This window comes from Falco naumanni, chromosome 9, assembly GCF_017639655.2.
Source record: "Falco naumanni isolate bFalNau1 chromosome 9, bFalNau1.pat, whole genome shotgun sequence".
Lineage (NCBI taxonomy): Eukaryota > Metazoa > Chordata > Aves > Falconiformes > Falconidae > Falco > Falco naumanni.
In genome coordinates, this window is record NC_054062.1 from 23,749,438 (window position 1) to 23,771,138 (window position 21,701).

The 21,701-nt window shown below is 56.2% G+C and overlaps 1 protein-coding gene across 1 annotated transcript in view; it reads right to left on the reverse strand.

Annotated features, from left to right (window-relative positions):
* The window catches only part of TRIM8 (tripartite motif containing 8), a 28,794-nt gene extending 7,395 nt beyond the window's left edge, over positions 1-21,399 (reverse strand). Inside the window, exons 1-2 of the mRNA XM_040606903.1 lie at positions 20,140-21,399; positions 19,206-19,869 (exon numbers count right to left, since the gene is read on the reverse strand). Coding sequence (XP_040462837.1) covers positions 19,206-19,775 — 570 coding nt within the window. The 5' untranslated portion in view covers positions 19,776-19,869; positions 20,140-21,399. The remainder of the gene's footprint in view (positions 1-19,205; positions 19,870-20,139) is intronic.
* Positions 21,400-21,701: the final 302 nt, after the last annotated feature.

The following is a 21,701-nucleotide window of genomic DNA, read 5'->3' on the forward strand; positions in this document are numbered from 1 at the left end:
AGCGTTTTCTTTAAATCTCACATTTGAGCCATTCTCTTGATTTTAGGGTGATTTAAAAACCGTACGTGCCTGGGACTGCAGCAGGATGGGAAGGCTTTTCACCCACGGCAACCAAAACCTTAACAAGACACATGGGTAGGAACTACCCGTTCTGGCACTGAGGGGTGAAATTTCATTGTCTCCACAGCACGGGCTGAATTCCTTAGGTATTTTGAAAAGGAAAATATATCCCTTCCCCTTCCATCCCCTCCCAAATCTGGTATTTCTGAAGTCATGAACTCCTCCTCCTCCTCCTCCAGGATCAGAATTTCTCAGGGTAATTTCTCATATTTCATGCATGACCTTGATGCCGGGAGAACCGCAGCTCCCTCCATGCAGGCACCCTTCCCGGGCTCTGAGCAACTCTGTGATCCCCGTTTGTCTTTTCCAAGACATGTTGCCAGTTTGCAAAATGGACACTAAAAATGCTCTGTATTCCAACACCAGCAGAGAGTAAACTCTTCTAATTAATTAATAAGCTAATCTGCAACAGGAGTAAGTGGCTGGTCCACCCCAACCCTGCAGGTCCCTGCGAGACGGGGCTAGTTGCTGGACACCAGTTTATTCTGCTTGAATTGCAAGTGATCTCCTCTTCTCCTCATGGAAAAAAAATAAAGAAGGGGAAAAAAAAAGACTTGAGTCCTAAGAGGAGGTTAGTGGAGCTCCCTTCAAACACGCCATCGGCATCCACCCCATACAGGAACAGGACCGCCGAAGGTGGAAGAAGAAACAGTGAAGCCCCACTGCCGGCAGAGCGGGGTGAAACCTGGGGAGCAATGGTGGCAAGTCAGGTGAGTTTGGTGTGCCAAGGTCATGCACTGGCAGGGAAATGGGACTTGGAGAGCCATCTCGGTGGGAAGCAAAGCAAACACTGCAAGGTCTCGTTCCAGGGAGGGTGTGCACTGCTGGTCCCTGTGGGATTGTGCTGGGGTAAGGCTTGCTGACCATTGCGCTCTGCTCAGCACTTGCTGGGAGGAAACCACAGCCAGGGAAGCCACTCTCACTCCACGTACACCTTACTGCACCTCCTGGTCTGTCCCCCTGAACTGCCTCTCCAACGTAGGACCCCCTGCAGGCAGGGGACAGGGTGGGGGATGTCTGCCAGGGGACAGGGCTGCCACGACAGAGCAGAACTTCTGTGAGATTAAACGCCTGCAGCCACAAGACGGAAAGACGGTAATAGTTTAACAGCTCGGACAATCCAGGGCATCTGGGCTCCTCATCCGAGTGTCATCCTACAGCTGCAACACCGCAAGTGTCAGCTGTGTTACACACATGGGTCCAGCTCAGCCGGTTGGGCAACCCCACGCTACAAGGGGGGACACTGGGGTGTGGGAAGGAGCTCACACCCACCCGAGACCTCCTGGGCAGGGAGAAATCTGCAGGCACGATGTCTCCCTGGCTTGCCTTAGGCCAGTCTCACCACTGTCCTCTCCCAAAGGAGAGAGCTACATCTGCGGTCCCTGCCGAGCCCAGAGTAACAGTGGAGTATACTCCTGCCCCGCCTGGAGCCCAGCACCCCCCTCGTCCCCCTTTGAAGCCCCTGGCCCTGCTGGCACCGGGGCAGCAAAATCCTACAACGTGCCTCAAGGTTTCGCCTGCTCCGAGGATGGCCAAGGTCCTTGTGTCCCCCAGGGACAGCTGGCAGGGGAGAGCCTGTGACACCCCTTCCCAAGGACCCTGAGCGCTTGCCAGCCCCTGCCTGACTCCCACTGGGATCAAGAAGGAGCCTGGCAGCTTCGCCACAGCCAGACAGACGCTCCATGACCTGCTGAGCAGCTCTGGTTTTAAATCAGTTAGAGCAGTGAAAAGCCTTACTGTATTCATGGGGTAAATGAAGCCCATGCCACTTCTCTGATGTCTAATAAGCACTATGCATCCTTCAGGGCCGTTCCTCCAGCAAGAGCAAGCATGTCCTCGCACACCCACCTGCGGGATGCTTGCAGGATGCCAATTCCCAAAAAACCGGGCTGAAACCAGCCGTAGGTTTGGAGGGTACTACAAGAGGGCAGGTGGACAAACCACAAGAGCGCACAGCCCTCATTCCCATAGGAAACCGGGGGGAGCGGAGAGCCACACTGCCCCACAGAGTGCCTTTAGCTGCAGCTGGACAGCTGGCCCAGGACAGGCGTGCTTGCTTCTCTGCCGCCCTCTTTCCTTCTCCTCTGCACCCGGGCCTTCCCCTCGCCGCCAAATCCCAGCCACCAAGTGAATAAGGACATTGTTTGCAGCCACCGGAAAGCCAGAACAGAGGGAACAGCTCGGAGCGTGAGGGGGAGGAAGGGCAGGGAGGAGGAGGAAGGTGGAACCGGAGCAAGGAAGCCACGAAGGGCAGATGCCTGTCGTGGGAATGGCTCCAGACACCTGCAGCTCAGCCCAGGGACTGGGATCAAGGGCCCCCATTGAGACCCGTGTCCCAGCACATTGCTGGAGATGGGCCTGAAGTCACAGCGACTGAATTTTAATGCATCAAAAGCCCTGGACCAAAAAGGCGAGTGCAACCTTTTGCCTCCCTGCGCCTCCCACCGCAGGCTTCCTGCTCCCCAGCCCCACTCTGCTGTCAGCTGGCCGGTTTGCTGGGAAAACCCCACACGATGAGCTATTCTCATCCCTCCTGAAAGCATCCCCTCACCTGCCAGCACCTTGACACCATGTGGCTCTGAGGCACAGCACCCCAGTGCCCCCCCCAAAACAGGATCTCAAACCACGAGATCCTGCACCGCTGCAGGGACCAGTCCCCACAGCCAAACCCCCCCGCAGCATCCCTCCCAGCCCCACTGCGGTCTCCTGCTGACCAGACCCAGGCAAAATCAGCTCTTTCAAACTCCCCACGGCCCCCACAGCACTCGCAGGAGGCTGATCCACTTACAGGGACAGGAAGGAAATGCTCTCTGGTTGGGGTTTCATCTTGCACACATTTACAGTAAGCACCGGGCAGAAGGGGAGGTCTCCGGCCGGAGCAGGAGGCCTCGCCTCCCCTGGCCAGCCTGGAGCACACAAACGCTGCTCCGGGGTCGGCTTTTCTCACGGTGCTCCCCGTGCAGAGTTTGGGCTGGTTTGTCCCTGACAGGGGAAGGAAGAGGGAAGGGAACAGCCTCTGGGATATTAATAGCTGCCCTTGCTAGGAAGAGATGGGAGCAGCAGCCACGCAGCGCATGGGCATCAAAGAGACCCCCTTGCTAGCATCAAGGGACCCCCTGCGCACCAGGAGAGCTGGTGCTTTGTAGAAAAGGGCTGGGAGCCAAATACTCAGCACCAGCTTGGGGGAACAGGATGCAGGGTGCCTCTCACAAGAGCAGCTCTCCGCCCTGTTCTCACGCCGGGGTGGGTGGAGATGCCTCCTGACTGTCCCCATCTCCCTGCAAGACGCTGCCTGGTGTCCGAGCCTTCCCCACCATGCCAGGGAGGAGAAACCATCAGGCTAAGCTTCAAGCCCCATCTCCATTGGCTACCGCAGAGACAAAGCCCCCACAGCCCATGTCCCACCTCTGGTGCTCACGCTGGCCCAGGGCACCCCGCAGCGTGGCTGGCGCACAGCAGCTGGATGCTCCGCCAGAGCCATGACTCACAGCTGCTCGGGCAGTATTCGGGTCAGCCCCTGCAGCAGGACGGTGGGCATGGCAGACCATCCTCCTCTGCACAGCCTTGTACCAGGCAGACCCTGGACCCCCACAGCGCTGTGCCGGTGCCCGCAGCCCAGGCCGGCTCTTCCCCTTGTTTACACCCAGCAGAAAGGAGTTAGTAAGGGGAAAATGCAAGGCATTGTGTCTTGTGGGGCCAGCAGCGGGATTTCTGGAGGCCAGGAAACGGGGACCTATTCTCCATCGGAAAACGACCTTCAGAAGGACCTTGAGGATGTTAATTTGCCTTGCTGGGCCTCTGTGTCCCCCTCTGCTCCTCGCTGCTGTGGGGGTTACTGTGGCTGCGCCTTTTGTACAAATAGGGGAAGGAGGCTGGGGATCTACCTGAGGTTTTTGGACACCATCTTCAACCCATGACCCAGCTGCCACTGCTGTCAATGTCCTCTGAGTAGGGACAAAGATCTGCTTCAAAGGGAAAAGGTGGATAAAGGAGATAAGGAGCAGAGAGACAAGGCCAGCAGCTGCAGAAGCATCCTTCCTGGGCCAGCAGCCCCGCAAGTCCTGGACACAGGAGCCTTCCTGACACAGGGTGCCCAGTACGGGCAACATGACCCCCAAAACAGAAGCACCCCAAACACTGAAGCTATTTTTGCAGCATGTGGGAGGGTAGGAGTGTGAACATGAGCCAGCGTCAGATGAGCTGCCCTTGTGCAAAGCAGAGCAAGAGGCAGTGAAAGCGGGGTGAACCACCTCTGCCACATCTGGGGCTCAAGACCCACTCACGACGTGGAGGAAAGCAAGAGGGCTGGAAACAGGGAAGATGAATACGGAGACAGAGGAGCTGGTTTGCATGCCGAGTGTGCATCCAGGCGAGTCCTGACTGATGCTGCTGGTTCCACAGGATGACGATGACCCTCGGTGCTGCCTGTGCTTTAGCCAGTGCAGCCGCCTCCTGCCCTGGATCTGCCGGGGAGATGCCACCCGGCTGGGGGAAACACGCTCCCACACTGTCACAGCAGCACAGGGAGAGCAGATGCTTTGGGGCAGTGCAGGAGCAAGATGGAGAGACCAGCTCTGAGAGCTGCTGGGGCTGCGGCTGCAGGCACAACCAGGCCCTTGTGGCAGCGAGGAGCTTCTTCTCTCTGCTGGGAAGGGAGGGAGAAGAGATCGCCGCCCAGGCATGGATGCAGACACCATCCAGCAGCCCTCCCCAGCCAGCTTTTGAAAGGGAGGACAGTCCCAGCTGCCCTCACCTGGGAGTGAGGAGAGCCAGGAGTCGTCACACAGCTCGGCTCCATGTTTATAAAGGACACGGTCTGCATCTTCTGTGCCATCAGAGGTGTAAAGGAAGAGCTCTTTTACCCTCCTCTTTCAGTATTAGTGGGGAAACGTCCTGTTTCAAGGCTGCTTATAAATCATTGCCAAAATTCACCCTGCTGCTGAGCCTTTTCTGGCATGGGGCTCCAGCTGTGGGCCCTGGCACAAGCCCGCCTGGCCCAGCATGACCCAGCACCAAATGCCATTTAAGCAACCAGCTCTGGAGCACCAGCACTGGGGCATTGCGAGGGCACTTTGGGAAAGTGCAGAGGGTTGCGACATCCCAGAAAATTTCAGACACCCAGACCCAACTGCCTTGAGCAACCATTTCTAGCCACTTGGGACCTCAGATGACACGAACACCTGGAGCACATCTGGCCCCAATGACCAGCATCACCTTGCACCTCCTCCTTGCCATACCAGAAAATAAAATCTACGCCCAGCAGGTACACCAACTGGGATTTTGCAGTTTTTCACACCTAAAAGATTGTGTAAGAAGTCCTGCCCCTTCTGCCTTCAGCATGCTCTGGCTTCTAGTTTCTTGAATGTTTCAATCAATTTACATGTATGTTTTGAGGGCCCTAACCCCCTTTTCTCCCTCTTCTGTCTCTCCTTTCATACATTTGCCCCTTCCCGACCACAGATCCAGCTGAAAAATTAAGCCAGTAAAAAAAAACCAGTCACTTTTCAGCTGCATCATCTGCTTGAAGTGGCTCTCACAAGAGCTCTGCCAGCTCCAGTGGTGGCAACCTGGGCAGAAATGGGAGATCGTTCAGTGCCGAAACTCAATCGAATCATAAAACTCTGCTCCTCACACAAGCCCTGTTGCTCTGACGTATCATCTGTGAGTGGCTCCTTCCATAACCCCCACAAAAAAACAAACAGGCTTTGGCAGCACCCCAATACTTCCTCGATCTGTTGTGGTCCCAGCCTCACCCACCTCTGTTGAATCCCAAGATCTTCCCCATTTGCTGTTATTTCAGGGTCCCTGGGCAATCATTCCCAAACCAGGGCTGGCAGGATGCTTTGCCTTCAAAAGCAGCCATGCTGCAAAGACCCACTCCCACTGCTGCCCCCATCTGCAGCCCCTGCAAAATTGAGAAACCCTCACTCAGTCTTCCAAATAAACATCTTGGATTCAAGATCCAGCTGGCCTGTGTGATCTCAGAGCTTTCTCCCTGCAGGGGTGAAACACAGCCAGCGGCTTCCACCCCTCCTCCCACTGCAGGCTGAGCTGCCTCTCCTCTGCCCAAAGACCTCTGCTCCGCACCCACCACGGCTCAGCCCGGAGCTCTGAACAACAGCCCCTTCAGCTTCCTACCTCTCTACTTTCTAATTTTTGCTCTGGAGGGAGCCTGGCCCAAGGATCTGGATGGATGAGCAGGTTTTGGGGGGGACCCAGATACCACCAAGGAGCAGAGCAGCCACTGAGATACCCACATGCACCCATGCGTCCCAGCCACGAGACCACTGGTAAGTGCAAACGTAACGACCTGCAGCCACGTGCCCATCAGCGTCTCATCTGGTGACCCAGAGATGAGGGATCCAGCTGCACAGGCGGCACAAAGCTCCTCTCCAGGCTCAGGCAGCAGTAGAAAGAAAAGCCTGCTTTGATTTAAAGGCCATGATTTTATTTTTTTTCCTTCCCAACTGATCTAGTTAAACTTCCAACCGCTCAAGGCTATTTTAATTTGTACTGGTAAGTTAAATCAACACAAACAAGGGCAGAACAGGTTTATATGCACCTCTATTACAGGCTTGCACCAACTAGAACACAGCTAGATTTCTCCAGGCAGCTTTTTTTTTTTTTGTTCCCTAATAAAGATAAGGGGGGGACGTTTTCTGTGCACCTCCAACTGACAAATGGAGCCTGAAAGTGAGTTGGGAGTCAAAGCCTTGCAGAAAGTCAAGGTGACTTATGCGCCAATAGGCTGGATTCAAAGAGCTTTGCAAAAATGCAGATCAACTAACAAGATTTATAAAACCCGTTAGGGGCTTAGAGGCCGCTTAATTCTCAAAGGTGCCAAGGAAAGTGCCTGACTCACAGAGGGATGGATGAGGCTTACAGAGGTGGCTATCTCAACCTTGTGGTTGCTTCAAGAAAAGGGGACTCAATTTCTCTTAGAAACGAGGTTTTGACGTGCTATGTTTACTCTGAGCCTTGGCTCCTCCATCACTTACTTTAAAGAAACCAAGTCCTGCTGCTGCAGACAACAGTTACAAACATCTACCAAAAGCCACAGCAGAATCTGCTGCTTCAGCTTGCCAGCGCCAGACACCACCCAGAGGAGTATGAGACTCAACCAGATTCGGCACACAAGCTGCAAAAATAAAGAGAAGGGGGGAAAGGAAAGAAAAAAAGAGGACTTTGCACTTCTGCAGCTCCCCAGTGCCCAGCGTTTCGCAGGCTGGAAGCAGCCTGTCAGCACCTGTGGGCAACCAAGGCAACATACAGTGAGCCTATCCACCCCTCAGCACCCAGGAGGGGACCGACCACAACCTGCTGAACGCGAGGACCCCTCAGCCGCCTCCCTGCTGGGTTTTCTCTCTCCTGTTTTTTTTTTGTTGGTTTTTTTTTTTTTTTTTTTTTTGCGAAGCGGCTGTTGAGAATCTGAAAGCCCGGATTATAATCTTTATGAATCCCATAGTTAGATTGCGCTGAACAGCAGCCCAGCAATACCAGATGTTCAAACAAAGCTGCCAACCGACAGCTGTCTGCAGCTTGCAGCGTGTTTTTACTTTAAAATGCAAAATGATACCAATCTATATTAAAAGAGAGACGTTCAGAGCCTTGCGATAGCAGCTGAAGCCGCGGATATTGCTCTTTCACGCAGGGTGTGGCGGCAGAAGGAAATATCTCAGAAACTACTGCTTAAGCTGCCCTCCCAGCCCCCCCAAATCCTGGCCCCTTTCCTAATGGGAAAGAGACTCACGTTACTGCCTGAGTGCCGTGAATGTACCAGTGCGTGTCCAAACAAGCCAGCAAAAAGAAAAATGCAGCATGAACAAACACCATCTAATGAAGGATGCCAGAACAAATCTGGGCGCTGCAGAGCCTGCACCTGGCTCTCAGAGGCGTGGGGAGGACGAAGCGACACACAGGGGGACTGAGGGAGCCTGTCCCAGAGCGGAGGGCGCAGCCCCTCCTGTACCTGTGACCAGACTGGGAGAGCAAAGGTCCCTTCTGGCAGCAGAACATCGCCAGTGGAAGTCAGGGATGGAGGGGCATCTTCCACAGCTCCAGTCCATCTACCCAGCATCCCGCCTTGGGCTGTCCCTCGTCTCTCTAAACCACACAGGGACACTCATGTGGTGCTGGCCGCACTGGGGAAACTCTGCTGGGGCCTCCTGAGACTCGGTACGCAGCAGGTTTTAGACTCGCATCGCTTTGTACCTTGATTTGTTAGGCTGGCTGGGACCAGGCACAAAGCCCTACACCCTGCAACCTTTTCCGCATGCCAGCAGCTGGGGAAGGCTGGAGCTGGAGCTCAGCCCCGCTCTCCATTCTTCCCCTGGAAATGCAAGCCACCTGCACCCACCGCATTTTGGGGGTGGCAAACCCTGAACACGCTGGGCACGGCACAGTACTTCTGGCTTGCAGGAATCGCACGAAGAGGGCTCTGACTTACTCAAACGTGACATCCCAAATTCCCCACCAGCCGCGATCACAGGAAATCTTTGGGACCGGTCCCAAGGCTGCCTCATTGTGCTCCGAGCAGCAACAGCATGAATGAATCATGCTCCTCAACGTGACACCCAGCTCCCAGCAACGTACTCGAGACCAAAATATTTACGTTGCAAACAAGTAAGAATAGGACCAGATCCCTTCCCCAGCCTGGTGACATAAAAAGGCCAACCTCGCCTCGCATCAAGCAAGTGGGTGGCGGGATGGTAAGAAAGCAGGAGCTAGAGACCAGCCCTGTGTCTTGTAGCTTGGCTCTGCCCAGCAATGCTGAACCAGAGCCCATCTCCACGGCCACAGAACCCCTGCAGCGGTGAGCACCAAGACTACGATCCCCATGGTACCCCACTCCCGCCAGAGCTCAGCAGCCAGGTGACAGATGAAGGAGCATGCTGGGACTTGTAGTTTCCAGCCAGCCAGCTGCAAAACACAATCCGCCAGTAAACACATCTCGAATTAAAGAGATGCGAGGCCCCCAAGCTCCTGGCAAGGTGCCAGCCACGGCTTCTTGCTGGCAGGCGCTAGGCCAATTCCCATGTGTTGCATTAGCCCCTTCCCAAGGAGCAGCCAAGAGTCCGCACCCTGCAAACTCCCTCGCAGCCAAGCTGCGCCTTGCCCTTGCTGAAGCAAGGTCTCTGCATGGGCAGCAAGATGCTCCCAGAGCTCAGGTGCAGCCCCGCGCCGCAGGAGATGTCAGCCCTGCTCCTGCCTTGCTGTGAGCCCCTCCGCTTCTGTGCCGCGGCACTGGGCCGCTGACTCCAGAGCAAGACCCTGCAGCTGGCACTGCCCAAGCTCCAGCCGCATAGAGCCCAACACTGCACCCCTGGAGGGGTCAAATAAAGATGTCACCGAAGCAGAGTCACAGGCAAGGAGCCACCAGCACAGTGCTTTCAGACAGAGCAGCACAAGCAGGCAAAGCTCCAGTGAACCACCACGCTGACAGGGCTGGGGGGCAACCACCTCCCCACAGCATCCCGACCAGATACGCAGCCCCCCACCCCCAGGGGCTGCTGTTCTGTGCCCCAGCGAGGGCAGGACTGTATGTCACCCCCTGGGGAGCGTGGCACCCCTCTCCTTGCCTGCTCACCCTCCCCGCTGTGGAGGAAATTGCAGCGCCCGGCTAATGTCAGGAGGCATCACTTCACACAAAGGCCAGACTTCCTGGTGGGGAATGGGTGGGGGAGCGGGGAGGAAGGGGAAGAGGAGCCCGGGGCAAAGGCAAGCGGCATCTCCAGCTCCCTGCGTGTGTATGAGGGGCAGCGGCAGGAGATGGCACGGCCCCTTCTCCTTTAATCGCCCTTGCGCTCAGGAAAGAGGCAACATCCTACTTCCCAGCACCCTTCACAGGAGCCCCAGCGTGCTCCTGCCCTGCGGAGCTGCGAAGGAGCATGCACCCCTTTAAGGATGCACAGAAAAAAGGGACTAGAGTTTATTTCAGTTTGCTCCTGCAAATAAATCAATTCCATCTTCTCCACCTCAGCTGGACTGTAGCTGCTGCTGACCAGGGGAAGCATGTTCCAGCTGAGCCTGGGGGGCGCAGCCCCCTGCCCAGCGCCCACCGCCACTTCTGTGATAAGCTTGAACACCACACACCCAAAATGAGCACAACGGCACACCCCACCTCACTGTCTCCTGGCCATGGGTGGCTAAACACTTGTGGCACCCACTAACTGGGCAATACAGGTAAAACCAACACCTTCAGGACAAAGTCACCTGCAGCCCTCATTTCCCATACTCCTCTCCCCAACGCACTCCTTGAAGCCGAGCGTCTTTACAACACGCAGCACGTCACAGTACCCACAGCACATCACGTACCCGCAGCACCGATGCGACCTCTTGCTTCAGCCTCTCCTCCCCTCCTCTGCCTCCCACGGCCCCAGCTCATCCCCCAGCAGCAGGGACAGCTGGCAGCCAGCACTGGGCTGCGTTGCTTTTGTCTCCACCTCAGCTGCCCTCCCAAGGGCAGGAGCACTCTGGACCAGTTGCACAGGCACTGGTGAAGATGGGTTGGCCATAGGGGACCCGTGGGATCTGGTCGATGTTGACTGAGCGGCGGGGAGGGAATCACTGATGTTGTAGGAGGCAGCCCAGGAAGGTGGATTTTGGATGTGGGCACGAGGGAATTAACTGTAAAGGAGCAAACCCTGCTGCTTTCCTTCAGCGTGCTGACTTCTGCTCCTACGAGGAGGCCTGTCATTGGTTTTTAATCTCACCCAATTACTGGCCAGCCTTTGACATTATCGATCCAAGCCCCTGAAGTATCATTTATCTTCCAGGTTTGACTCGGCAATCGGAGCTCAACAGCTCAGACCCCAGCCAGGTCCATCCTTCCAGGGAGCCAGGGGATCTGCTCTGCTCAACCCTGGGCCTGCCAGTTCGCACAAGCTGCGTTCGAGACTCGGTTTCCATGCCCAAGTCCACACCAGATGCCCTCTCCCCACCTGGCACTTCATCTCCTGCCTCAGAAATCCAGCTCCTCAGGTCTCCAGCAGGGCCTTATGAAGCCCGGCAGTCCACACGCACTGCTTCCTCCTTTCAGTTTCATTATCCTCTTTTTTAAAGAGGATGCGGTGGAGGCACACCCAGAGCCGCACAGGGAGCGGAGGGGCAGCGCAGCGTGCAGGGTACGATCAGAGAAGCCATTTCTAGCTGTTACCGCGCTGCCATTTTCTAGAGACACAATCCCGTACAGCACACACAACCCCCCCCCACCACCCCCCCCCCGACTTCCCAACAACAACTGCAACCAGCAAAAAAAACCATGCCACGAAAATATCACCTGCCCCCAGCACGATCGATTCGTGCCTGCGTGTGGCAGGCACCAAGCCCCGGAGCTCGGCTCCACGACCAGAATCGACTGGGAAGGAAGGGGGTGGGAGACTAGTTCCAGGGGATGGGTTTTTAAAGGCACACAATAACTGGCTGAATTAGGTTTAGATAAAGCTGTTGTGCAGCGAGGAAAACTGCCTCCATTAGGACACAAGGATTTTCTTTCCTTTCTCAAAGCTCCAGCTCCAGGATGAAGCTTCCAGGTCACCCAAGCAAGGGAGAGGACTGGGTGATACCGAGCAAATGGGAAACCCACACAGGGGGATGGGTTGGAGGGAGGAAAGGCAGAACACCCTCCCTGACCCCAGATCGCACAGTCGGCTAGTCTGACAACGTTTACTCATATTTCAGAGAGACACAGCCATCCGGAACTCACTTCCCTGCCAACTGCCTCATCTGGCGCCATCCACTGCTCAGCTCTTCCAGCCACTCCAAGAGGGCCCCCCCCCCCCCCCCCGAACATCCACACAACCAAGGAATTGAGAAAGGCCAGGCAGAGGGAAGAGAATAAACAGAAAATTAAACTGATTCCTGTTCAATTTTATTTTTTTTTTCCAAACTGTTCTGTATATTGTTCCAGCTAAATGGATGATTTGAGTGCATGTTAGTAGATGGCACCAAAGCAAGTGGGGCAGGGTGCGATCTGAGCCGGGAACTTTGCTCATGTTACCATCACAAGTGATCATAAGACACAAAAGGGGCAAACCATATCCCCTGGTGAAACGGCCAAAACTGTCCTTATCAGAAAGGATTTGTGACATGGAGCCTCTTCCTCAAGTTCATCTGGGGGACATATGTAAAAACTCTTGCGTGCATCCAGAGTCTCACGCCTGTAAATAACTGTCCCTCCCTCCATACTTGGGACCAGGCATCTTTTCCTCCCGTTCCAAAGCATGCTGGCTGTAGCTCCCTGGTAAAGGAGGGGTACTACCTCGATCAGTGCTTCTTCCACGGAGGAAAGAGAGGGCATACACTTCCTGGTCCTGCACATTCCACACCTCCCCACTGGTCTTCCAGCATCTGCCCCATCTTCTCTACCAGCAAATGGAGGTTTGTTGCAGAAAACTGGCTGCCACTGCACTGCAACAAGCTCAGCAGCTCCAACTCCTCCGAGCCATCCCCTTACTCCAAACAACCAGCATCTCCTGCACCTACAGCTGCTGATAAAAGCACAGAGTTGACAGTCCCAGAACTAGCCCAGCTCCATAGCATTTTTTTTTGTTTTATTTAAAAAAAAAAAGCCAGGCCAGACCAGATCTGCCCCCGGAGCCTGCGTGGCAAACCAGAATCTGGCTCCAAGTGTTTATTTATAAATCCTATACATACATGTACATTTGAATTCTGACAGAATTAATTCTGGCATCCAGCTAAATTCAAAGTCATTCCTCCCCCATCACACTACTGTTGCAGGCCAGCCCAGCACAGAAGCTGATTATAAAATGCTGCACTAGCCAGGCATTTCTGCAAAGGCTTGTGCTATTGAGCATTCAGTCTTTCCTTGCTTGGCTATTTCATTGTTTCGGTGTCGATCCCTCCTCTCTTGCCCTGTGTTTCCTGGTTACTTTTGTCCCTGCTCTGGAAGCACTGCTGCTCTCAGCCCCAGTTCAGCGTCAGATTGGAAAAAAAAACCCAAAACAATTACACAAAAATTAAAGAGAAGAAAAGAAGAAATTACCACAGTGTACCAAGATTTCCAGTAAACAGATAGGTAACAAGCAAAAAATAGGCCAATATGCTGCAAGGCAAGCTGCAGACAGATCTGGGGATAGAAAACCCACTGCCTCCCTCCAAAGCACAGCTAAGAAACCCCTGTGTGGTCACACGCTGTCCTCTGGAGCAGAGAGGAGAGAGGTCAGGGCAGCTAGCACTGTAAGAGCCTCTTTATTCTTGGGCAGTTGCATGAATCTGATCACTTGTGCCCTTTGTGAGATATGGAAATCTGCCTTCTCCTCCCACCCCCTTCACCAGTTCCTCCTTCTGCTTCCTTCACCCCCCCCCCCCCCCCCCCCCCCCCCCCCGGCTCAGATGGGGACCAGAGGCAAAGACCAGTGCAGCAAAGAGGCTGTGGACCCCACCTCCAGCAGGACCAGGCTTAGCCAAGCACACAGGAGAGCCCGAGGACAGCGCTTTTTTGATGGAGCGAAGGGAGGGGAGGAAAAGGGAATGATGGTTCCGGGACTCGCACATTCCTCGAAGGGCTCAGCCAGGTTCCCACATGCGAGGCATAAGACTGAGGGGTAGAGGAAAGTCCAGGGTGTCACACTGCAGCCCATGTCTTTCCTATTTCTCGCTCTCCACCACGCTCGTGGGCTCGAGGAGAGCAGCGTGCTGCACACCTCCATGCCAGCAGTCACATAACGCTTACATAAATATCACAGGTTGGATTTAGACTGCACAAGGGCCTGGGCTAAGTTTACTATGCCCTCACCACAGTCAAAGCTGGGCTTGTACCTCCTGGTTCACAGACCAGACCAGGACACCCCCAATCTCAAGGGCTCGTTCAAAGCCACTGCCAAGCAAGGTCTTCAAGGCAGAAAGCTCTCTGACATGGGTAGGCAAGGCTGCGCCTAGACATCCCCACCTGCAAAGTGCAGCCAACCCCTATATAGTGCAGGAGTAAGTCTGAGCTACAATTTGTCACTGTTCCTTGCAAAGCAGCTCAAGGTCCTCAGATGACCCTCTCTTTCCCTCTCCTTCCACCTCCCTCTTCACCAGCACCCATCCACATAGCACTGTGCCCCATGGAAAAAGAACATTTTCCGCTGCAGCCCCCCATCCTACTCCTTTTCTTTACCAAAGCTGTCCCCTCCATGAAAGCCTCCTCCCTCCCACCTAAACCCACCAGGCTGCCTCCCAGCATCCTCCATCTCTGCTGTCACTTCTCAGATTCACTCTACACAGAAGACTTGCAGCTGCAGGTCTAAAGCAAGCAGCCACTGGCAACTTGATGGGCTAAGGGTGAGGAAAATGCTCAAGCTTAGCAGGAAGGCAGCGGGGAGAAGCCCTTAATCCAAACCCCAGGGAGGCAGGAGACTCTCTCAGTTCAGTCAAAGATCTGGGACCGCCAAGATACCCACTGCCATTTGGCCAGCAAACACAGATGGGTTTGCAGCAGGGTGGCTCAGCCCCACCGAGACTTCTCTAGGGCAGAGCACAGGCTGCTATCAGTTGAACCGAAAACGTCTGCTGCCCCTGACAACACCATGCAGCAAACCTGACAGATCGATGGTGGTGAATGGCATGGAGCTAGAAAGCAAGGCTAGGTGCGTGCTGGGACTTCTGTGACTGCCCAAGGCCCAAGAAGTCATTACACATCACGGCAGCTTGACCAACTGACAGCATCCCAGGGCACAATGATCAGTCACATTTAGGAGCCTAGCACTGGACTCGTGAGACCTCCAGGCAGTAACCAGGGCACTGGCGAAGCCGGGGAGGGAGAGACCTGGGTTAGGCTGACCTAACCCCTGGTTTGGGTTGGCAGTTCAGCTCTGGGGTGCTGGTGGAGGCTCAGATGGAGGGCGCAGGGAGAACTGGCACATCTCCAGCTTCGTAGGACCTAGAGCAAGAGCTGTCTGGGGACCAGGTATGTTCAAAAAGCATGATAGGAAATGCCTGCCAAGCACCAACCCACACCATCTACAGTCACAAGAGCTAAATTAACGCTCGAGCACTTGGGCATTTGCACTCACAATGCCTCCAGTGAGCTGCGTGCTGCACTCCTCATAAACAAGTCATCTGGAAAATAAGTAAGCCTGTAAAAATCCAGTCTATCACAAGTTACCAAACCAGTTTCAGAGTAAAACAACCTACAGCAGCTTACGCCAGAAGCCTGACAGTGGAGCTGACCCCAGCCTCCCCACCAGTGAGGCTCCCTAGGTCCCAGCAAAACGTCCCCGGCACAGATGACAGCATGGGGATGCGACATGGGACTAGTTTCAAACAAGAAGGTGTCTCTGGTGTCAGGGCCACCTAGCAAAGAAAAACTGGTGGCATTTTCCCTCTAGAGACCTTAGAAGCAATCAGCTGGGGCAGGCAGGAAAAGCACACAGGCCATCTCTGCACTGGGGCTGGTGGCCAACAACGGCAAGGGACCAGAGGTTCTGGTATAGACTTGGGATTCATCTGTCCCTGTGACCCTACCAAGAGCTCACCTCACCTCTTTCCCATACTTTAGAAAGGACCTGAGCTGGCCCTTACCTGGGGTGCTGCCAAGAAAGCAAGCCCAAAGCCACCGAGGAGCATATGGACTCAGCAGCCCAGTCCCTCTATCCCCATGGATTTGCCGAATGGGCACTGCTCCACAGTGCTGGGCAGGAGGATCCCCAACGTTCTCCCACAGGTCTCCATGCCACAACGTGCTTTCTCCCTCTTCATGTTCAAAACCATCAGAGAACTTCAGAATGTGGAGGGATTTGCTCCCAGTTTCCCAAAGATGCACTGCAAGCTAGGTCAGAGGGAGATCTATCCTGTCCCCTGAAACAAAACGGAAGCAGGAGCAGAGCCCCTTTTCCACTGGTGGCACCTCCAGCTGTGGACAGGCAGCTGGGACCATCCCCAAACAAGCTCTGATGGGCCTGGCCTCCATATCACACAAAAATGGGACAAAAATGGTAATACCCCACACGTGAGTCCCTTTCTTTGGCTGCTGCCTTCTCATCTGCGTTCCAATCCCAATAATGTACTTTTCCCCTTTTTGGACTAAAAAAAAGTGCAACACATCAGCCTCATGCTGGAGCAACTTTCTTTTTCAACCTTGGAAGCAGGTTCCCCCATGCAGGGGAGACAGCAGGCTCCCCCATGCAGGCAGGAGGCACGTGGCTGGGGCAGCAAAGATGGAAGAAAAAGTGTTTCATTTTGAGACCTTGACACAAACAAAATGACAAGAAGAAAAAAAAAGAAGAAAAAAAAGAGGCTGGGTTGCTGACTTTTTTTTTTTTCCTCTCCTCTTTAAGCACTACAAAAACAGGAAACAAAGGAGAAAACATCTCACAGGGGGGAAGGGGAGGTAAGCGCTTTATACGCCCACGAAAGAAAGATTAACCACATATTTTATTTACAGTTTGTATTACGGTTGCACCATGAAGTTCAACCAATTCTGAGCCAGGGCTCTGTGGGTTTGTGCAGCACCTAATGCCGAGCGGTCCCCTTCCCCCAAACCCATGGAGTGCGTGCCTCCACTTTGAGCCAGCCCTCCACAGACATCTTCTTTCCTCCTGCAGACACCTGCCTCCAGCCTCTTTTGCCCAGCACTAGCTCTCCTGCCCTAATTGCCAGCTTACAGCTGAGAAGCACTGGTGCTGTCCCCAAGGAGTTTTGAGCCCCTTTTCCCCTTCAAACTGGACCATAACTGGGGCCAAGATGCCCGTCGACGTGGGCCGGCAGCAGAGCCAGAGTAATAAATGCTAAAAAAAAAAGGTGAGTTTATGGGGAGGGTGTTTGGAGACTGCCATCGGTCCTCCGGGCTATGGGGGCCACCCCTGCCACCCCGGGTTGATACCGCACACTCACACCAAGTCCCCTGCGCTAAGGACAGGGCTCCGAGCCTCCAAACTTTGACTCATTTCTCAATTAACGGCTTCCCGAAGGCGAGCCACACATGGAACAAACCTCTCACAACGGGGCCTCCCCCGGACCTCCCAAGCCCAGCGTTACTCATCCGCCCCCCGGTCCCAGCCCTCCTTTCCCGGGATGCTCTAAGAGCGGCTCATGCCGCGGGGTGAGCAAGCAGCCAGGAATCCCAGGCCTGGCTCCCGCAGGCGGGAAGCGTCACCAGCTGAGTGCACGCACCCTAATTCGGGAGCCGACATGGCCGCCTTCCTCGCCGGCTGGCAAGGAGTGGCTTTCAGCCAGAGACCTGGCCAAGGCCATGCAGAGAGCATCAGCAACCTGCCGGGAATTTTTCCCAGCAGCTCTTCCCTACTCCAGTCGCTTCATGGAGGAAACGCTTCAACTACAGGGCGTGGGGGGAATCCTTCGGGTCCGTTGTCCCCTACCTTGGGGCTGTCCTCCATTGCCCCAATCTCTGAGCACCCACCCGAGCCACGCACCCAGCGCGGGGGGTGGGGGGGGAAGAGACAAGCTTATCACCGAAGAGAAAGGAAATTAAGATAACGTGGCGATGGAGGTACCGAGGGATTTGGCCAAGGTCACGAAATAATTCTGCAGCTCTACAATGCAGCTGTCCGACACCTTCGGTGTCTGGCCGCATATCCTAAAATTTCAAGCCAGGGCCAAAATCCAGCCTAGCTGGTGGCAGCTTTTTGCCAGGTCATTAGCAGCGTGCATCCGCAAGGAACAGCGAACATCCAGCCATAACAACGGCAGCAACAACAACAAAAAAACCATGCAGCAAGAGCGGGAACACATGAGATCAAAGTGTCCTGGAAAAGGACCTGGAAAAATAGTTTTGGTCCCTGGCTAAGGGTCCCAGGAAACACACAAACGAGCCCCGTCCCCAGCCCCACACAGCCCTCATGGGGTGGCTCCCCACCCTGGCAGAGGGAGACCAAAATGATTCCCTATAAATAGAAGCAGAAAAGCGCTTCTCCAAAAGCCTGGCTGGGTCTTTCCCCTTTCAGTGCATGTGGCGGAGCTGCTGGCACCTCCACAGAGCTCTCTGGTTTTCCCCAAAAAAACCTGGAGAGGAAAATAACCTTCCTGTGAGCTCAGGCTGGCTCCCCTCTACATAGGACTGCCCCCCCCCCCCCCCCCGGCCTGGCCATCCAATTGGAAAGTAATTATACTGCAATTTTTATTTATGACTTTTTTTTTATTGCTAAATGGTGACTCATTTTGGCAACATTAAAATACACAGGAAATCATCCCTATTTTACAGTAATCACCATTCAATTCATTGTTAAATATTTATTCGGCGGACAAGCGCCGGGGCTCTTTAGAAGGGTCGGAGGGGAGCGGAGGGGCAGCCCTGGGGCCGGGGGGGGGGTCACAGCAGGGCTGCCCACAGGGCTGTTAAATGCCCACCACAAACTTCAGGGTGGGGAGCCAGGGGTGAAAGCTGCTGCCAGATGGCCTGGCCACTAGCAAAATACACACTCCCTTTCCCTCGAACCCCTGAAGCAGCATGGGGCGTAGCGCTGGAAGGGGGGCAGTCCCGTGCCCCCTGCTAGGAACCCCATTCTTTGGCCAGACCCCAAGCCCAAATCCCTGCCAGCAAGAAGCCGCGGGTCCCCGAGACGAAGCTCTTCCATCGCCGGGGCGGGGGGGGGAAGGGGACGGCCCTGGCGGGAGGTGGTGGGAAGAGCCAGCAGTTTGACATTCACGGGCCTTACAATAGCTGGGGTGCGCGCCCGTGCTGCCCCGTCCCCCCCGGGGAGCCCAGTTTCGGGGTGACTCGCCCCGAGATGCGGGCAGCTCCTCCGCCTCACCCCGACCAGCAGCAACCGGGGAGACAACCCCTCCAAACCCTGCTGGCCCAGCACCTCGACCCTTCCCCGTCCAGCTCTGAGCCGAGCAGCCACAGGCCCTACAGCCGAACGGCTCCAAAGGCCCCCCCCTTCCCCAGGGAGCCCCCCCGGGCTCCGTCACCGCTCGGCTGGGGAGGCCGCCCAACATGTCTGCCGCGGGGGACCGGGCGGAGGAGCAGAGCACCGGGGGGGCTTGTGCCTTGGCCCAGGCACACACAGGCCTTTGGGGAACAAACATGGCAGGGGAAGGGGCGGCTGGGTGAAGAGGTGCCCCCCCCCACCGCTCCCACCCCGAGCCGCACAAACCCCCATCCCCACGACGGTCTGACTTACCCTGATCTCATTGCGGCGAATCTCCACGTCGCAGACCGAGTGTCCCTGGTGGGCCCCGCTGTAGTAGCAGCAGAACTGGCAGACGGCCACCTGCTCGGCCTCGCAGTGGTACAGGCGGTAGGCGTTGTGCTGGGGGCAGCTCCAGGCCCGCACGTCGTCCGCCTCCACCAGGAGATGGCCGCGGGCGGTGGAGGGCTGCTGCAGGTGGGTCTGCACATGGGACTGGCAACACGGGGCCTCGCACCTCAAACAGATCTTCTGGGCCGGCAGCGGCGGGCCCCGGCGGCAAAAGACGCAGTGCAAGACGGAGGGGGGCTTCTCCAAGTTAAGGGAGTTGAACTTCTCCACGATGTTGGTGAGCTTCAGGTTCTTCTCCAGGTTGGGCTTCTGGTTGTAGGCCTGGTTGCACTCTGGGCACCGCACCAAGCCCGACTCCTTGGCCCACGCCTCCCCGATGCAGCCCCGGCAGAAGTTGTGCTTGCAGGGCAGCTGGACCGGCTCCACGAAGACGTGCAGGCAAATGGGGCAGATGAGCTCCTCTTCGAAGCAGTTCTTCCAATTCTCGGCCATCTCTGCCGGCAGCCGCTGGCGACGCTTCCCCCCCCCCCCCGCTCGGCTCGGTCGCTCAGTGCGGTCTAGGGGCGGGCGCCGGGGTCTGTCCGCCCTGCAACGGCAAAGCGGGGGGTGAGCGGCCGGGCTCCCCCGCCCCGCACGACGCAACAAAACCGGCAGCGGGTTCCAAACCGGGGGGCAGAATCGGGCACGGCGCAGCACTCGAGGAATCGCCAGCCAGAAACCCCGGTGGCCCCGGGGTTGTCTTTAAAAAAGCGACGCGAACGGTTAAACCACCCGACGCGACACCGCAGGGCGCGCAGCCCCCACCACCCCCAGGAGCCCTTTTTCTTTTTACCCCAGAAGGTGAATCGAAACTTACCAAAGGTTGAAAAAAATCCATACAAAATCCAGCAGCAGAGTCCAAGTTCCATATAAAGCTCCTAAATTTAGCGCTCCGGATCAGATTTTTCCTTTCTTAGGTTTGCAACTGACATTCAATATTTTAAAGGGACTTTTGTCCCCCACAAGCCCGGCTAACAGCTGAGAGCACCGACTCGCTCGGGTTTGTTTTTTTTTTTTTTTTTTTTTTTTTTATCTTCCCTGTATTTCTCCTCCCTCTCCCCCTGATGGGAGTTGGGAATCAGTCTTTTAAAGGAAACAGATCAAAGGGTTAAGATCCAAAATGGGAAAAGGAGGAAGATTAAAAAAAAAATATATATAATAATAATAGCGACGATGACGATGGCGAAAAACCGAATTCTCTCCGTGGCCCCCGAGATTTGCTTCTAACGCGGTGGAGCAGCAGAGAAAAAAAGGAAGGGGGGGTGAAGCCAAGACAGGGAGCGGGGGGGGGTAGGGAAAAAAAAAAAAAAAAAGGAAAAAAAAAAAGGAAAAAAACCCCTCTCGCCTGCTTCGAGATTGCGAGGTCTTGAATGGGAGAGCTCGGTCATTCAGAGCAAACCCCAGCCCAGCTCAGCCCTCCCAGCCTCGTCCAACGCTCCCGGAGAGGGATGGGAAAGAGGATGGGCTTTGCCGTGGGGGGGCTCTGAACCCCGCGGACCCCAAATCAACCTGCTCTGACTTCCCACCGGGGGCTGGGGGAAAAACGGCGCGTCCGGGGCGGGGGGCTCCGACCTAGCCCGGTCTCATGGCCGGCCGGGGGGACGCAGCCTCCCGCGACGGCAACAATGCGATGGAGCCGGGGGCGGCGGAGGTGCCCGAGCACCCTCCGGGGCGCTCCCCGCTCCGGGCCCGCCGGGAATGGGCGAGGCGGCGGCGGCAGCCGGGAGGAGCCGACCGAAGCGTGCGGTTCCGGGAGAGCCGAGTCAGCTCTCAGCCATTTTGAGCTGCCCTGCTGGAGACCGGAGACGCGTTAAAAATAAAATAAATTAAAAAATAAAATAAAATTTAAAAAGGTATTAAAAAAAAAAGTCACCGGAACAAAACCGCTCCCGCCGCCTCCCCCGGCCGCGCGGCGGGGCTCTGCGGAGGGGCTGCGGCTGCGGGGCCGAGCCGAGCCGTCCCGTCCCGGCGGGGCCGCTCAGCACAGCCCCCCGAGCCTGCCCCCGCCGCCGCCGCCTCCAGCCATCTTGGGGTCGCCCTGGGCGCCGCCCGCCCGCCGGAGCCCCACGCCCCGGCCTTCCTCCCGCCGCCCTCGGGGAGGCGGCCGCGGCCCGGGGGGGTGGGTGACGAGAAACGGGGGAGGGGGGGCGTGGATCCCCGCAGCGGATCTCCTGGGGGAGGAGGGGGCGGCGCCTCGGAGTCGGCCGGGCTCAGCCCCGGCGCGGGGGGCCGGGGCGGCGGCGGGGGGCGGGCGGGGCGGCCATGGGGGCGGCGGCCGCGGGGGATATATCGACCGAGGGGGAGGGGGCGGGCGCGCCCCGCCCCGGCGCGCCGAGGGGCCGCCCCGCTCGGGAGCCGGTGGGGCTGGGGGGGAGCGGA